The sequence below is a fragment of the Lingula anatina genome, chromosome 3 (assembly GCF_051362555.1).
Source record: "Lingula anatina isolate TDL-2025a chromosome 3, LinAna3.0, whole genome shotgun sequence".
Taxonomy (NCBI): domain Eukaryota; kingdom Metazoa; phylum Brachiopoda; class Lingulata; order Lingulida; family Lingulidae; genus Lingula; species Lingula anatina.
This window is the reverse complement of record NC_141769.1, coordinates 17,070,344-17,086,551: the sequence shown is the minus strand read 5'-3', so window position 1 is coordinate 17,086,551 and position 16,208 is coordinate 17,070,344. Positions and strand designations below refer to the sequence as shown.

General features: G+C 37.8%; 2 protein-coding genes across 2 annotated transcripts; both read right to left on the bottom strand.

The window, feature by feature from the left end:
- Positions 1-1,059: 1,059 nt before the first annotated feature.
- Positions 1,060-3,770, bottom strand: LOC147762980 (uncharacterized). The gene is made up of 4 exons (XM_087008001.1): positions 3,761-3,770; positions 2,146-3,090; positions 1,777-1,885; positions 1,060-1,294 (listed from the first exon to the last, which is right to left on the bottom strand). Exons 1-4 carry the CDS (start codon positions 3,768-3,770, stop codon positions 1,186-1,188), a joined length of 1,173 nt encoding a protein of 390 aa, XP_086864127.1. The 3' UTR covers positions 1,060-1,185.
- A 4,203-nt stretch (positions 3,771-7,973) lies between these two features.
- LOC106162577 (uncharacterized) lies at positions 7,974-13,869 on the bottom strand. Its single transcript, XM_087009908.1, has 9 exons — positions 13,689-13,869; positions 12,896-12,998; positions 12,544-12,635; positions 11,892-12,102; positions 11,268-11,462; positions 10,217-10,321; positions 9,654-9,929; positions 8,910-9,021; positions 7,974-8,377 (listed from the first exon to the last, which is right to left on the bottom strand). Exons 1-9 carry the CDS (start codon positions 13,725-13,727, stop codon positions 8,266-8,268), a joined length of 1,245 nt encoding a protein of 414 aa, XP_086866034.1. The 5' UTR covers positions 13,728-13,869; the 3' UTR covers positions 7,974-8,265.
- Positions 13,870-16,208: the final 2,339 nt, after the last annotated feature.

The following is a 16,208-nucleotide window of genomic DNA, read 5'->3' as shown; positions in this document are numbered from 1 at the left end:
GTAAACTGCGTTGCTTAGCTGTCGAACCATATCTTCTCTAATTATGTGCCTGTCAACTAAATAATTGTAGTGTGCGCCGAGCAACTTCATCGTTATTATTTTTATTATTATTATTAAGGGGTTCATTATGGCATATGCTCAAGAAAGTCATTTTATATGTCTGATTTTTTGTTTTATATGTTGTTTTGGATTAATAAGTCCCCGAGTTTCTTGCATAATCAAAAATATAGGCATTTAGGAATGATAGAATGTTTAGAAGCCCCTAAATTGTTTTAATTAAAATTGTCCAGATACGTACTGAAATAAAGAAAAAAACTGATATGAGAATCGACATCGTCTTTAATAACAAGTGCATAACTTTCCTTTTACATATTTCATGGAATTATTTTTCTGATATTATTATTTTTCTTTATTTAGAATCCTAGTCTTAATCAAAGATTTCCAGTCAGTGAGTGTGACTGATATTGTTGTTTTATATCAATACGTCTGTTCCAACAAAAATTTAAAAAAACTTCTTTGACTACCGAAGTATATTGTAAACCCCGCCCCATAACTGGTAAACAAAATGTAATAGGCAGAAATGCTTTATTTTTCACCCGTGCCATGAAAAAGAAAAAAATCCAACAGCGATATCTAATATCAACAAAATTATGCCATGTGTACATTTCATTTGGTCACTCTCCCTACCAAAGGAATTGTTTTACTCTTGCAACTGTTTTCTATCCAATGGTTTGATATCCTCTGGTAAAAATAAATACCACAATATTACGGATGCTTTGTGTAATCTGTATTTTTCAAATCAATCCCCAGGTATTTTCATGACAAATATTCTAGCGGATCCTTGGAACACGTGTCCTTTTATTTTCTGGGTCTTCTTTTCATACAAATATGCCATACATGTACTACTAATGGCGATAATTTTTTTTTCATCTTTGATCACCCCACCCCTTACTTCATTTAAACCCACCCTACCCTAGAAAATCCTTAGTCCGGTGTAACGTGGCAGAGAGTCTATGCTAGAGAGTCCGCTTCCCATTTATTTGCGCAGGAAAGCCTCGCCCTGGATTTTGACCCACTTAGGTCAGGCTAACCCGAACCATTATAAGTATATAGAGGCTAGCTTTTTGTTACAGGGACCCTCAGTATCGTCACACCGGCAGTAGCTAAGACGCCGCCACGAGGTCTCTACCCTATAGGGGGACCATTTTCACAAAGGACACTCTTGCAACACAGTCCCTCGGTGGTAATGAGCCGGCAACCCGCGGGTAACGTGTCAAGATTCCACTCGTAGCATCTGTAAGACAAATCAACTGATTTATGCTTAATGCTGTTGGCTTCTTTGCAACCCCGTAAATAGAAAATATGTGTACTATTTCTTTGTATATTTATTATTTATACCATATCATTACGTAATTTTATAACTCAATACTAGTTAATGCTATATAATAACTTCGCATCATTTCTTTTACAAGACGGGACCTTTCAGTAAAAGCGGCCGTCCCCGGCCAAATTTCCATACTTATGTTGTTATTTATTCATGCTATTGTTTGCGTTAATGAGAACACATAAATATTTATATTTTTATAGATGACCCGTGTTTAGAAAAAAACTAAAAACGAACGTAAACAACAAGAAAAAACAGATGTGCGTAAGATAGCAGCATTTGTATATTGTCAATTTGCTTTTCTATAGTGTAAACTGTGTCATAAGAAGCCTGTGAGCCAAGTTATCTAAACATTTTCAAGTAGATACAATATACAGTACTATAATGCCTACCTCTCTCCACAAGTAATCGTGTCCTGATCTTCGCATAAGCATCGTTTTTCACAGCCGATTTCAAACGTTTTGCCTACAGCATAGTATCTTCCATTATAGAAACATGACCCTGCATGGGAATAAAAATAAAGAAAATATAAAAATCTTAATGCCCTAGACCATTCCCTCCGTGCAAATCATGTATCAACTTATCAATTAACTATCATGTTGACAACGTTTTCAAATCAGGCACATAAAATCAAAAACACTAGATGGCAGTAAAAGCCTTCAGTAGCGTTACAATTACAATATCTGATACACATCTATCTAGACATTTATATTTGTCATAGTAATAACGTGAATATATAGAGAAAATATGGCGTCCTTTACCTCCTGGTGGTTTCGTTGACGTGGTGTCTTTCGGCGTGGTTGTAGTTGTTGGCGGCTCAGTTACGGTGGTTGTGGTTTTTGGTACAATTTTTGTAGTGGTAGGTTTGGCTGTGGTTGTGGCTGTTGTTGGCGTTGTTGTGGTTGTTGTTGGTTCAGTTGTTGTGGTTGTTGTTGGCTGAGCTGTGGTTGTTATTGGTTCAGTTGTTGTGGCTGTTGTTGGCTCAGTTGTGGTTGTTGTTGGTTCAGTTGTTGTGGCTGTTGTTGGCTCAGTTGTGGTTGTTGTTGGTTCAGTTGTTGTGGTTGTTGTTGGCTCAGTTGTGGTTGTTGTGGGTTCAGTTGTTGTGGTTGTTGTTGATTCAGTTGTTGTTGTTGTGGTAGGCGTTGTTGTGGTTGTTGTTGGCTGAGCTGTGGTTGTTGTTGGTTCAGTTGTTGTGGTTGTTGTTGGCTCAGTTGTGGTTGTTGTTGGTTCAGTTGTTGTAGTTGTTGTTGGCTCAGCTGTGGTTGTTGTTGGCTCAGTTGTGGTTGTTGTGGGTTCAGTTGTTGTAGTTGTTGTTGGTTCAGTTGTTGTTGTTGTGGTAGGCGTTGTTGTGGTTGTTGTGGTAGGCGTTGTTGTGGTTGTTGTTGGTTCAGTTGTTGTTGGTTCAGTTGTTGTTGTTGTGGTAGGCGTTGTTGTTGTTGTTGTTTTAGGAGTTGTTACTGTTGTTGTTGTTGGTTTTCTTGTAGTGGTGGTAGATATGGTTGTTGTTGTTGTTGTAGGCGTTGTTGTGGTTGTTGTCATGGCTGTTGTGGTTGCAGGTTCTGTCTTTGTTGTTGATTTGGTTGCTTTGGTCGTAGTAGTTGCTTTAGAGGTAGTGGTTGGTTTGGTTGCAGCGACTGTCGGTTTAGTCTTCGGCACTGTCGATTGCGTTTTAGGCGCCACTGGCGTGTTTGTTACCTTTTGATCACCTGAAAATAATTGATGTATTATCAAAACATTTCAAAGAATTAATTATAATACTCACGACGGAAAATGTGAAACTTTTTTCCGAAAGCCATTACCCATAGTCTTATTTACTTTGACGTGTAGGTATAAATGTGATGATGTGAGCCTCCTGTCTGGTTTCGGATTAATAAAGGGTGGTTCAAAAAGATGTATCCATTCTATTATCGCTATCGTTTCTAAGAAAATTAACATATAGACAAGTGACCATGGATACTGTGATTTATCAGCAGGATAGAACAACACCACATTCTCAAGGCCTATATTTTATAAGCTTTCCCCTCTGGGTTATTTTCTGTGGTGATACAGTACAGTCTTAATGGCTTAAATCCTTAACTATTGATGCGCTCAAAATCAACATTCGAATGGAGACCAGAAGTTCCGTGACGTGTAAGACAGCGTCATTACTAACTTAAGTGCCGGATTATCCACAGTTACCCAGCGCCAAAGATATTGACTATGGAGCTATGGAGCTGAGCTTGAAAGATGGTGATATATGAGCCACGTATAACTTACGTGTCCGTTCAATAAAAATTGCCACTTTATCAACAATGGGTAAATCTTTCTAGACCATACAGTGTAAAGTCGGTAGCCGGTGCCTACCCTAAATCTTGACTTTTAAAGATAGTGTCCTACCTATATCCATCCCTATATCTCAATGGATTAGCAATTGGAATGTAAAATCAGTTAACATTTGCAATGATTAATAACTTAAAATAAGCAGGGTCGTTTATAAATGACCAGCATGTTAACCAAATAGCGGCTGATTCCCTAGTAAACTATTTCGTTATAACAAATTTACAAAGCAATCCCCCAATGTGTTACCTTTGCAAGGAGTTGTGGGATCGCCCTTGTAACATTGCCAAAATAGATTGAAGACTTTGCCATCTGTGCACGTCCGTTTTGAAGTCACGATGAAACTCAAGCAGGTATAATACACGCGGCAGTCGTTCGAGTCGGGAGCAGTGCCAAAGGGTACAAATCTGCACGGATTATCACTGAAACCTTAAAATACAAATAATAAATAATAGTATTTTAGCGAATTTCTTTCATTTTCTCCTTAAATTTAACACTGATTTTTTAATCTCATTTGGACTGACGAGAAATTATTGGTGCATTTAGGTATTTAAATAAATGCATTGCAATGATACTACTCAAAATACACACATATGCCTTTCAATGAACACTCTAGAATTGATAAAGTTGTCAATTAAAGTCAAGGTTGCTTACCCCACCTGGCTGTATTTTCGGAGTTAGTGTTCAATTTTTCTGGTGAAGTTGTCGGTTTTGTCGGTTTCGAAGTTGGAACAGTAGGAGTCGTTTTCACTTTCGAGAAAAAATGTCAAACCATTGTATAATGCGTTAAATGAAAGAAATGAAGATGCACACAAGAATGGATATCACAAACTCGGACGCACACACATGCACGCACACTCATACAAAGAGTATACCATTTCGTTTATCTTACATACATTATTACTAATTTTGGTTAAGCGAATAACAAGCTCTCTTACCTTTGCAAGGGACAGAGGACTCTTTCGTGTTACATCTTTTATATTTGTGAAAGATTTCTCCATTTTTGCACGTGAGACGCCCCGACACAGCTCTACCGCGACACTCCAAATACTTCCGACAGTCGGTGGGATCAGGAACGCTTCCGTAGTATCTTCTCGAGCACGGATTTTCGTCGTCATCTTAAAGTAAGATGGTTTCAAAGATAATTTTCACATGGCTTTTAATAGGACCAGGACACTTCAAAGATTTTTCTTTGGCACTGATAACCAAAATGGCTTAGATCGGCAACATCAAAATTACATTTCTCTTCTCACTTGTAGCTATGGGTCGGCACAGGCTAACATGCGAGAATGTCGTACGCTTGATATTAGCTTCACACTCATACTGTACGCTTCTCACAGCACCTTAAGACTGGGTCGATCAATCTCTAAGGGGTTTCTCGCTAAATTGCCCTCAGCTTGAGCGGCTTAGATGTCTGGCACGCCTATTGAAGCTGCTGAATGATTTTGATTACCCCCTAGCTGCTTCAGTAGTCGTGACAGACATCTAAACCGCTTAAGTTGATTGCAATTTAGCGAGAAACCCCTTGGAGATCGATTCATAATTAGTATGATAGGGCCTGGGAATGGTCTTTTAATTGCTCATCAGTTTGTGATTATAACATCGCAAAACAAAGCAAGACAACGTAAGGCACAATAGATGAATAATAGAAAAAGTCTAAAACACAAGATCTTTATACAATTCAAAAGTAATCCATTATAATTCAAGGAACCTTTATAATCTACTACTACGCGGAATTGTCTCTGGCAAATACAGATTTTGAACCAACTGTAGGGCCTATGCTTCTTCGCTGTAACAATTTAATGCAAACATAGAACAGTGAATATTATGGGAATTTTAGAGACAGCCGCAGATGGCAAATACGATTACACTTTCAAGTTACGCCGCGTCCACCTTATTACTTAATACACAAGTCTTTATGAATTCGGACACGAAGACACCTATAGTAAAGATAGAATTATACGAATCGAATCAGAGTTCTTGATCTTTGATTGATCTTTGGAAATACATGTACATCGTTCTTTAATGAAATGTTAAGGTAATTCCTATGTGTATACAGGGGTTGTCTTGTCTCCAAAAGCGCAGAACTTTTTAGTAAAAATGTTGAAACGTATACGGGGAAGTTCCGCCATTTTATTTTAATAAATGTGATGTACAATTATATGTTTAAACTTTCCCGAGTACACGTTCGCATTCAGCATAAGGTGGAACATCCATATGTATACATAAGCAAATAAACTGTTATTTGCCTTACATGTTCGATGGATGATTCGACGAAACTATACAATTGTTTGTTATGGGCTCTTTTGACAGGTGTGCGCCTCAAACAACCAATCAACTCAATTAGGTGATACTATACCTTTGTCACTGGAGCCTCCGTATCGATCTCTCCAGTAGCTTCCCCATGCGTGTGTGTGAGAAAAATGTAGCTGCAATGCAAAAGGACACGTACCAGTACGAGGGTCCATCCACATATTAATTTTTATTATTGAAAGACAAAATCATGGACCTCCATGAGCTTGCAGAAGTAGACAGCTACATATAAACTGTGATTGTTAGTACTTTCACGGAAAAAAAACCGGGAACTTGCAAAAATAGACGGCTTTGAAAACACCACAAAACAGCTAATTATTGACCTTGGAAGATTGTAAAAAAAAAAAGACAGTTTTATCTGGTAGCGCCAGTTTGAGTTGTTCATGCACTTGTACACTGCAGCTCATCTTCGCGCAGCTGTGGGCCTTTTTCTTAAGACTCTGTCACACATAGCTTAAAGCTGTACTTATGGATATCGTATGTGAAATCGTTTCTGACATATTACTGTTATTTAACAAAGCTGAATGGTGGCAGTGATGTGAATCCCGTTTTGACAGTTTTCATTTTCCACGTAAAGGTACATATTTCAGTTACTTCAGTAAATGACGCATTCTGTGTAAAATTTTGACTTGCCCTATTGTTTTTGCTGTTTTATACTAAATTTTCACCAAAATAAAAATGAATCAACAGTCCTTAAAAAGTAATCTAAAACAGTTACGCATGTGCAACACGAAATGAAGTGCCTTTGATGTAACTCACACGGTCCCTTTTTGTAAAATTACTCCAAAAATTATTATTAATCATACAACAAGATTACTCTCACTTACATTGTAAATGTACACTCGTATCAATAGTTCGTTATTAAAAGTTCATTTTATAATGTTAAACCACGAAATCCATGGATACGTACCACAAAGCAGCAAACGAGGACACGCGTCGACAGCATTGTTACCAATGGCAGTGGGTTGATACAGAGTACTCACCGACATATTTATACACGTTAGGTGGAAACAGAGGAACGCTCAAACCGGCAGAACCAAAAGCACGTGGCTACACACGAGAAAATTATGTAACACGTAGGTCTAGCTCTCCATGACCCAAGTTTAAGTAAGTATTATTCGTCGGGCACTGATGCTGGTGACAAACAAGAGCGTTGTTTGTGCCCAGAAATGAACCAATTTAAAGGCGATTTAGTGTCACCTTGACCTTAATTTTTAAACTAATAAAGTAAGACATATGGTCTTTCAATAAGCTCCTTGATAATATAAAAATATTTTCACCATTTGGACTTATCTTTTGAAACAAAAAATAATACATAGCCTTTTAATCAAGCAACCAAGATCCCTTATAAGGAATATCATTAACGGCAGATCAAATTAACATTTTAAACTTGTCATGGGGCCATGGGGCCTTTCAAATACAAAATGAAATAAAAACATAAACACAATTTGGCTCTGTATTCACAGTGATACAAAATCTTAGATTATTGTATCTTTATATAAATTAAGTAAGTTTGTTTTTTGTTTTTTTTATATATATTTCTGTATTACTCAGGGTTCATTCCCATTGAAACTATTGGTCTACGTAGATGGATCCAATTCCGCAGGGACTCTTGCTTAATGCAATCAGTTTAAAAATTAGTTTGCTTACAACGTACTCGTATAGTAACCAGCTTTTCTGTATTATACTCAACACAAGGAGGAGGCGTGTTAATCTGTTTAACTGGGTGTATTCAGCTGGAGTCCCCGTGGAGTTGGATCGATCTACGTACACCGATTATTTCAAAGGGAATCAGCCTTAATTCACGCTGTCAAGTTATCAACCCGAACTGTGAAATGATTTGATTTGTTTCAAAATACGCATTAATTAAACCGTCGCCTTTTTTTGACACTACATGTACTGTACCTTTCAATACTCAAACGTACGAATTCAACAAAAGAAAAACAATAGCTCAAAAATTACATTTCTCTCAATGTTTCTTTATTTCACGTTTGTTTTCCATTCTTGCTCTACAGTTGTTTATTCGCCCATGTCACTGAATGCAATAACAAAATCACTTGCTTCTATTTGCAGTTAATTTATACGTGAATATTGGCGTGCTTGTCTCGTCCATGACTCTGTACAAGTCGTTATTCCAATGCATTTATTGCAAAGATTTTCTTAACATACGTCATGATTGTGTTTTTTTATCCGTTAACATAACGTATACATTTTATTGGTCAACGACCATTGGGAGCGTTGTTGCTGCGAAGTCAACCCAAAACAGTGGGCGGATTCTCGCACACGAGGCCTGGGCAACACTCATTTGGCACAGTAACAAAACGGCAACCTGGCGGCAGGAACTGTTTATTCCACTGGTAGCACCTAGAGGGAAAGAGGATGCAAAATTTCAAGATCTTATTGTTTATTATTTACTAATATGAAAGTGCATTCAATCATTAAAAGTAAACAGCAATAAAGCGTTTCCTCTACCTTCCCACCCGATATAGTGCTGAAATTCCAGTAAAAAGAGGTTTTTAAGTTCTCAAGAATTTCAGTATTTCGGCCATTCGGCATTCACTTCAATTTTAAGATGGATATACAGTCAGTGTTGGTGTTATTTCGCTATGTGGTATAATTATGTAATTCGCCTGTACGCTAGAAACAGACGCAATGGTGGTAACAAGTATTAATCACAAGCAACGGAGGGTCCAGCACGGGTGACACAATGAGCTTGTACCCCCCCCCCCCCGACCCCTTGGAGCTTTGATGCCCCCCCCCCTTCTCCCCGTAATGCCTCATACCTTTTCTCTACACATTATGGAAAAAATAACCGTATTTTATTTGTCTTTTCTTCCTCCCCTTAGCACAATTCTAGCTATGCCAGTGTTCGCATCATTCCTAACCAACTACTTACTTCTCAATGCACCTGAAGACGTGGGGTGGATCTATGCAGATACAGTTCTTATCACAACCGTCGTTGAAGGTCGCTCCCTTGGCGTAGTATTTACCCCCGATAACGCACGCGTCTGTAACAGATCAAACAGAGGAGCATTATCTTGTTTGGAATGGTACTGACTCGCACTGTGTTGGAGATCAGTTCGAACAAAGTGTGGCAGTCACTCTATTCAGTTATAAATGAGCAAGAATGACAGAAACAAGTTCAATGATGACGCCCCCCCTCCTTTTCTAGGGTAAATAGCTTTGTTAGAAAGATCCGCCTGTACATTTTAGCTCTTAAAAACAAATGTGTTGTGCCAAGGCAAATTTTTATTGAGTATCTGTGAAAAACAAAATCCATAAACACATTTTCGAGGCCTTAATTTCTACATTTATTGTTACCAGTGAGAATCACCACCCTTTCATCTCAATTACGAGATGAGAGTTGCTCAAAAAGAAGAACCTTCAAAGTTTTCAGGAAATTGTTCTCATGCTTTACGAAGGTCTAACGTTCATTTTGTCACTTTAAAATGAGGCGAATAAAATGCAAAATGGAAAAAAAACTTACTGATTTATTTCAAAGTGTTGGCCATTACTGATATAGACTATATCACTCTGAATCAATGATTACGTAATTACACGACAATTGGCGCACCAGTTACTTAGCTTAGATATACGTCATCACCACGACAGAAAGTTTCTGTTGACCACAATGACTTACCCTTTGGAGGTGGCGTTGTGTTTGTGACATTGGAGGGATCGGGAGTAACCAGTTTCTCAGTGGTTGTCTTGGCTGTGGTTGTTACGGTGGTTGTGGTGGGCTCAGGGGTTGTGGTGGTTGAACTGGTTGTGGTGGGTTCAGGGGTTGTGGTGGTTGAACTGGTTGTGGTGGGTTCAGGGGTGGTGGTTGTAAGCAGTTTCTCCGTGGTACTCCTGGTTGTCGGCTGTTCTGTGGTTGGTGTGGTCTTAGGACCATACACAGCCATATAAGGCCCAACTGGGAGAAAATGTAATATTAGCATAGACAGATACAGAAACATTATACATATAAAATGGCAACCTCTATGGGGCGCAAAAAAGTTTATTATTATCACCAGCACAAGTAAATAAATATTTCTGTGTGTATTACAGCTTTATTTATCTTTTCACTTTATTCATTTATGTATTATAGTTATTTATGTATTTTTGTTTTTGAACACACAACACCTCTGTTATAACACTACATGCCTAGGCACTCTGAACAAGCTTTCTAAATGCATAAAACGGTAAATTGTTTGTTCATACCTTTAAAAACTGCGAATTCTTTATTCCCTCCACATATTTGACTTTTGTCTTTCAAACAAAGTCTGTCACAATTCTTGGAAGTCTCAGCATTTCCTGGGAACTGTCCTAGAACGTAACTAGAGGTATTTAGACTCGATTCTCCTTAACAATAAGAGACTCTTTCCAGAGACTACGTATACCGTACTAACTTTGGATCAAACTATCTCCGAGGGGTTTCTCGCTTAACTGCAATTAACTTGGGCGGTTTAGATGTCTGTCACGCCTACTGACGCTGATAGAGGGTAATTAACTATCTGTTAAGCAGCTTTAGTAGGCGTCCCAGTCGTCTAAGCCACTTAAGCTGAAAGCAATTTAGCGAGAGATCCCTTGGAGATGGTCCGATCCTATAAGATCGATCTGGGGATGGGAACCCAGTCTTAGAGAAAACCCCCTCAAGGTGACATCATTCCTTCTCACAGATATTTATCTTCTAACGTAAGCACTTATTTGAAAGTAAAGGAAAATGAAATAAGTAAAAAGGGTAAAAATATAAAACGTTTCGAAAGAGATCTAAGGATGTTTTATTTTCGTCTGCCACCATAAGAAAAGAGACAATGAAAAATCCAATTTCATTTTAAAAAATTATTCAAATGAAAAAATTTAAAGGTCTGAAAATGGCTAAGAATACCCCGAAAAATTCTCGGCGAAATGAAGAACATAAATCGATAGGTGATCATCGTCCTTATCTTCTACCCAGTAATCTAAAATTAAGACTATGGACCTGAAAACTTATGTTTTTGCTAAAAAAATTCCCACTCATATTTTTTGTTAAGATTTCAAATGTTCTCATCTCGGACCTAAATCAACCTTAATTTTCAGTTCTTATTTCTGTTGTAATTTCCAGTTCTACAAATTAATCATCTTTTGTGTAGTAATTGTACTTTAATCAATGATTAAGCAATTTTTTAATATGACGACCCATCTTTTTTTTCTACTCTTTACCCCAACCTATTCAAATTTTAGATTTATAATTATTATCATAACCAGAAACAAGGTTACAAAATAAGCATACCTGTTCCACATCTACACCGGTCCTTTTCATCACTGCCTTCGTCGTGCTGGTAAACTCCAGCAAGAGTAAACCCATGGTTACCACAGAACTGGACACAGTCAGCTGCAGAGGACGGGTGGTAGGCAAAGTTCATATAATTCAGTACGGCGTCCAAGTCGAACGTGTTTTCATAGCAGCCCGTGTAACCTGGGATATCTGTTAAAATGCCAAAATTGAAGAAGTTATGTAGTCTTAATAGGTAACAAATTTGTGCGCATTTTGTTTAGATCCGGTGTAACGTTACAGAGAGTCCCCCATGATAGAGTCCGCTTGCCATTCATTTATACAGGTAAGCCTCGCCCTAGATTTTCACCCATTAAGGTCAACCCTGACCATTATAACTAAAAGGAGGGCGAACTTTCTGTTACACTGACCATCAGTTTCGTTACACCGGCTAAAGACCCTAAAAGTGTGTCGCTTAAGCGATCAGTACAATCTGGCAATCTCTGTAGCATCCAAATGTGATTACTTGCACTGCGCATTAATTGGTGCAGATACTTTTGTAAATGCGGCAATAAAACATTAATAACACTAAATTGCAGTTGTTGATGATAAATTGATCAGCAAAATTAAGAGTAGACCTACCGACGCATTTTGGCAGCTTCGAACCAAAACGTGCAGTCAACTGTCTCATCTCGGAGCTGCTAAACTGGTTGTTGTTGCCGTCTCGTTTTTGCCTTTCGTTACTGCGAGCACTGCGCTTGCTTTTTTTGCTGGGGCTAATGCCTAAATAGGTGCACTTAGTCGAGGGTGAATCGATGTTTAGTTGTTTTCCAACCTCGCAGCGTATGTCCACCTGCAAAAAAAAAGAGATTTGAAGTTGTACAATGTAAATAAGAGACCATTCCCAGAGACTATCGTACCAACTTTGGGTCGAACTATCTCCAAGGGGCTTCTCGCTTAATTGCAGTTAATTTAAGCGGCTTAGACGTCTGTCACGCCTACTGAAGGTGATAGGGGGTAACTATCGTTTAGCAGCTTTAGTAGGCGTCCCAGGCATCTAAGCCACTTAAGCTGAAAGCAATTTAGCGAGAAACCCAATTATGACATCTCTCAGTCATCTAGCTAAAACAATGCATTTAAATAATTTCATTCTACTAATTTTAATTTTAATATTAAAATATACTACTAAAAGCATGTCTATGCAGATGATGCTATGCCTTCCTCTCGAGCGTTTATGCGGGACAATAAGGTTTTATTGCTTGTAGAAACAATAGATAGAAATCGGAAAGGGTACCGATCCTTTCTTGACATCTATTGATCCGCCGGGCAGGGCATACGCATTCAGAAACTCACAAGGTACAGAGACGGTGCTTTGGGTATTGGCATCTGGAAGACAAGATCACAACTTAATATAAATGATACTTGAAATTGTTTTAATTAAAAAATTCCTGCAAGTCCATAACTCACATGCACATACAGTTTTGACCGAGAAAAGCCAATTTTCAAACATTGACAAAAAGTTGTTGGAATCACAAATTTTTCCCGGCCCGAGCTCAGTTTATGCCAATAAAAGGATGCTGTTCAAATCTTAGATCAGTAGAAACCTAAAACGTGCTGTTACAAAATAAATAGATAGATACACTTACCCTGGCTGTTAAAATAAGTGTCAACCTTCGCCAGGATTGCCCTGAACCATTTCATCCTGTCTTGGCCATTGACACCACTGGCAAAATGAGTCGCAGCTAGGACCTGAATGCCCAAAGTGGTACTTTTTGATGCAATATGTCATTTAAAGGAGACGTGCATGTTAACTGACTATACAGTATTTCAAAAGCGCAAACCGCTGCCAAGCAAAAGAAATGATTTAGAAATATGAGGAAAGCCTGATTCTATTAAGGTTTGATCAGTTCTTTCACTTCTGAGTAATGCTGAACTTTTGATCAAAATTTGTAAGATTTTTTGTTTTTGTTTTTGTTTTTTGGATAATATGTCCACTAACAAACAAACGTCCGAAACTGATGTAAAGATGGCCTCCTCTTCCGTTGGCAGGGGGCCATGTAAAAACGGTGACTATACACCATCAGCGTTAAGGACACAAAATTGACACAAGAAAGCTCTTCATCACCATCATCAACATCATTCTAATCATTACAGTCATTTTGAAAATACATGAAAAGCACTAAAGCTTGTTTTTTAATCACATTTCTCAAATATGATGACTTTTATCCAAACTTCATTATCATATAATTCATTCACATGATTTCAAAAATTGCCTTTAAGGACATTTTTATTAAATATAAACACACCCAACATCAAGATGCATGCGTTTTCTACAATCCAGAAGACTTTGCAACCATACCTGACCAATAGGAAGAGTGCTTACATCTAGCAAATTGGTAAAACACAAAAAGTTTTAAAAAAAACAGTGGTAAATATTACCTGGATGGCCAGTAATAAAAACAATGCTTTGGTTGCCATGGTGATGATGAACGCTCAACCTTCTCCTGTTGCAAATGTTGACAGTCTTGGACTCTTGACACTTTGACAGTTTACGTAGAAGCTCACTTAGGCCAAACATAATAATTTTAGGTTTCAATGAGCAATCAGTTTTATTCATCCTGTAGTTGAATAAGACATCATTACAATAGCCAAATGCAAGCATAAGCTCTTCCGTTTTTTTTATTTTTTTATTTTTTTTTTTTTTAATGTACAGAACTTCATACATTTTGCTAATAATCCATGATGGTTATGATACCGGCATGCTCATTATTAATGCTTTGAAAGTTAAACGCCATATCCAAAAATTTAGAATTTGGATGTTACTGAAGATAAACATTTAGATGAAGGCACTACATATATTATAATTCTTCACGTTCGCAGTGATAAAATCCTAAAAATAATTTCATCATTATTCGGAATCGTAAAATTAAAGGCACTCAGACCGTTAAACATAAAATAAATTACTCTGCACCGCCATTCAGTTATCATATAATAACACACGCTATTTTATTGACAAAGTTGGCTATAAATAGACTAAACTGATAAGGCAAGTTAAAGTGATAATAACTCTTCGTATGAGATGTATATTTCACAATAAAAACCTTGTGAATAACTCATAGAAATATAATATATTCTGTTTTACCACAAAAACAGCAGTTATACATGTAGCTATTATTCTGATATCTGAGCTTGTCTTCAGACCACGTGACCTCCATTGATAGCTATACTCTGTTAAATTCTCTTAAGAGATTTTAACAAAAAACCAAACTTTTTAGAAAAAAACCAGGGACTAACTTTGAATGTAAAAATGGATTCATTAACCATTGGTAAGTATGGGAAAATTGTTGTTTACTCCAGGAAAATTCATTTTTTGGCCGAAACGAAGAGTTATTATTGCTTTAACTTTAATTTTGGGTAGGAAAGATGATACAGAAAATACTACACAAAGACTATAAAACAAAGGTCTCCATGTAAATAAAAACGTGAATAACGACGTTAATACTCTAATCAAATTACCACATTCCCACCTACTATTAGTATCAAACTATTATTTTTATGGAAATTGATTAACCAAAACGATCCAAAACCCTCCTTCTACAAAAATGGGTGTGGAGTGTTCTACGATTGATGAAATCAGCACCTTCCCACCTACTATTAGAATCAAAATGTTATTTTTTACGGAAATTAATTAAACAAAATGACCCCCCCCCCCCCTTCTATAAAAATGGGGGTGGGGTGTTCTACGACGCCTCACTACTTCAAGGGGGTCTGGATTCCATTGATTGCAGGGTCTCCGCTGTTTGCCCTTGACAAACGTGATAACGTTGGGTTCGGGTTTGTCCTGTGCGATGGTAGATATGTCCTATTTCTTACAAGAAAATGGGTCAAACCATATCCCTGAGTGTATGTGCTTTTGTTCAGAACATACCTATCCAAACCTAAAAGCCCCAGTCCTAATCCGCCACCACCCCCCCCCCACCCCCCGGCCCCCTAAACTAAACACATTCACAAGATTTGGTTGACTCCGCTTAATTGTATTTTGCCTTTCCAGCCCCCCCCCCCTCTTCCCACCCACCCCCCACCCCGGGAACGAAAGAAAATGTAAAACAACCAGGCTTCTGTATCAACACACGTATCACTAACGACCTCCAGGTCGTGTGAAAATCAACATTCCAATAGTATGAACAGATATGATATCTCCTTCGGTGTCAAAATGTGATAAGTTTGATTCACCGCCTCAAAAACTCAAAAAAAATGTAAATCTTTGAAAGACACTGAGTATATGTTTGTTTCAACGCCTCAGAAAATGCTGGGGTATTTAGCTTAAAATCGGACAGACGATATAGTGGTCCGCTTTACACATGTTCAATGTACAAATGTATTACACTTTTTTTGAAAGTTTCAAAAACTATGTACACTTTAATTGCCTCCACACGATTATATATGATATCTTCAAGAAGTAATGCAATAAACTTTAGCTGGGGTACGATTCTGATGCAAAATACTTCCTCCGAAAGAGACCTGTTCACTTGCTTTATATCAGTCTTATCAGTGAGACAGCATCAAGACATGCATTGCTTTAGGTGAGACAACAGAAGCAATCTTTCACCGCAGTCACATTCATGGCTGGGATTTCTAACTGGATTTCAGATTGACCACGTCACATATGAGACAGATTTTTCAGTTTTTTCAGGGGGTCATTCAAAAAAGCTACTTATCATTTCCCCATAATCCACTGCTTCCTTTGCTCATGACTGACATGGCTGAAAAAGGTAGGGGCTTTTTGATGTTGTCACTAGGCCTATGTTGTCCATCACTTTTTTGATTAGGCATAATACGATCTCCCTCGTCAGATAAGTCTATTTGTCGTTGTTGATATAGCTTCTACCAAAATTCAGCAAATAGCGACACAAAAGAAATACTTTTTATATTAACGCCTTTGATTTATTTCATTAAGGT

Bases quoted from the DNA above. Each gene is read 5' to 3' on its own strand.
- LOC147762980 (XM_087008001.1), bottom strand. The intron at 1,886-2,145 runs GTAAAGGACGCC...ATTCCCATGCAG, and splicing joins GTCAACGAAACCACCAGGAG to GGTCATGTTTCTATAATGGA. The intron at 1,295-1,776 runs GTAGGCATTATA...TTTGTCTTACAG, and splicing joins ACGATTACTTGTGGAGAGAG to ATGCTACGAGTGGAATCTTG.
- LOC106162577 (XM_087009908.1), bottom strand. From the start codon at position 13,727: ATGGCAACCAAAGCATTGTTTTTATTACTGGCCATCCAG. The intron at 12,999-13,688 runs GTAATATTTACC...TTGGGCATTCAG, and splicing joins TTTTATTACTGGCCATCCAG to GTCCTAGCTGCGACTCATTT. The intron at 8,378-8,909 runs GTAAGTAGTTGG...CTTTCCCTCTAG, and splicing joins GTCTTCAGGTGCATTGAGAA to GTGCTACCAGTGGAATAAAC.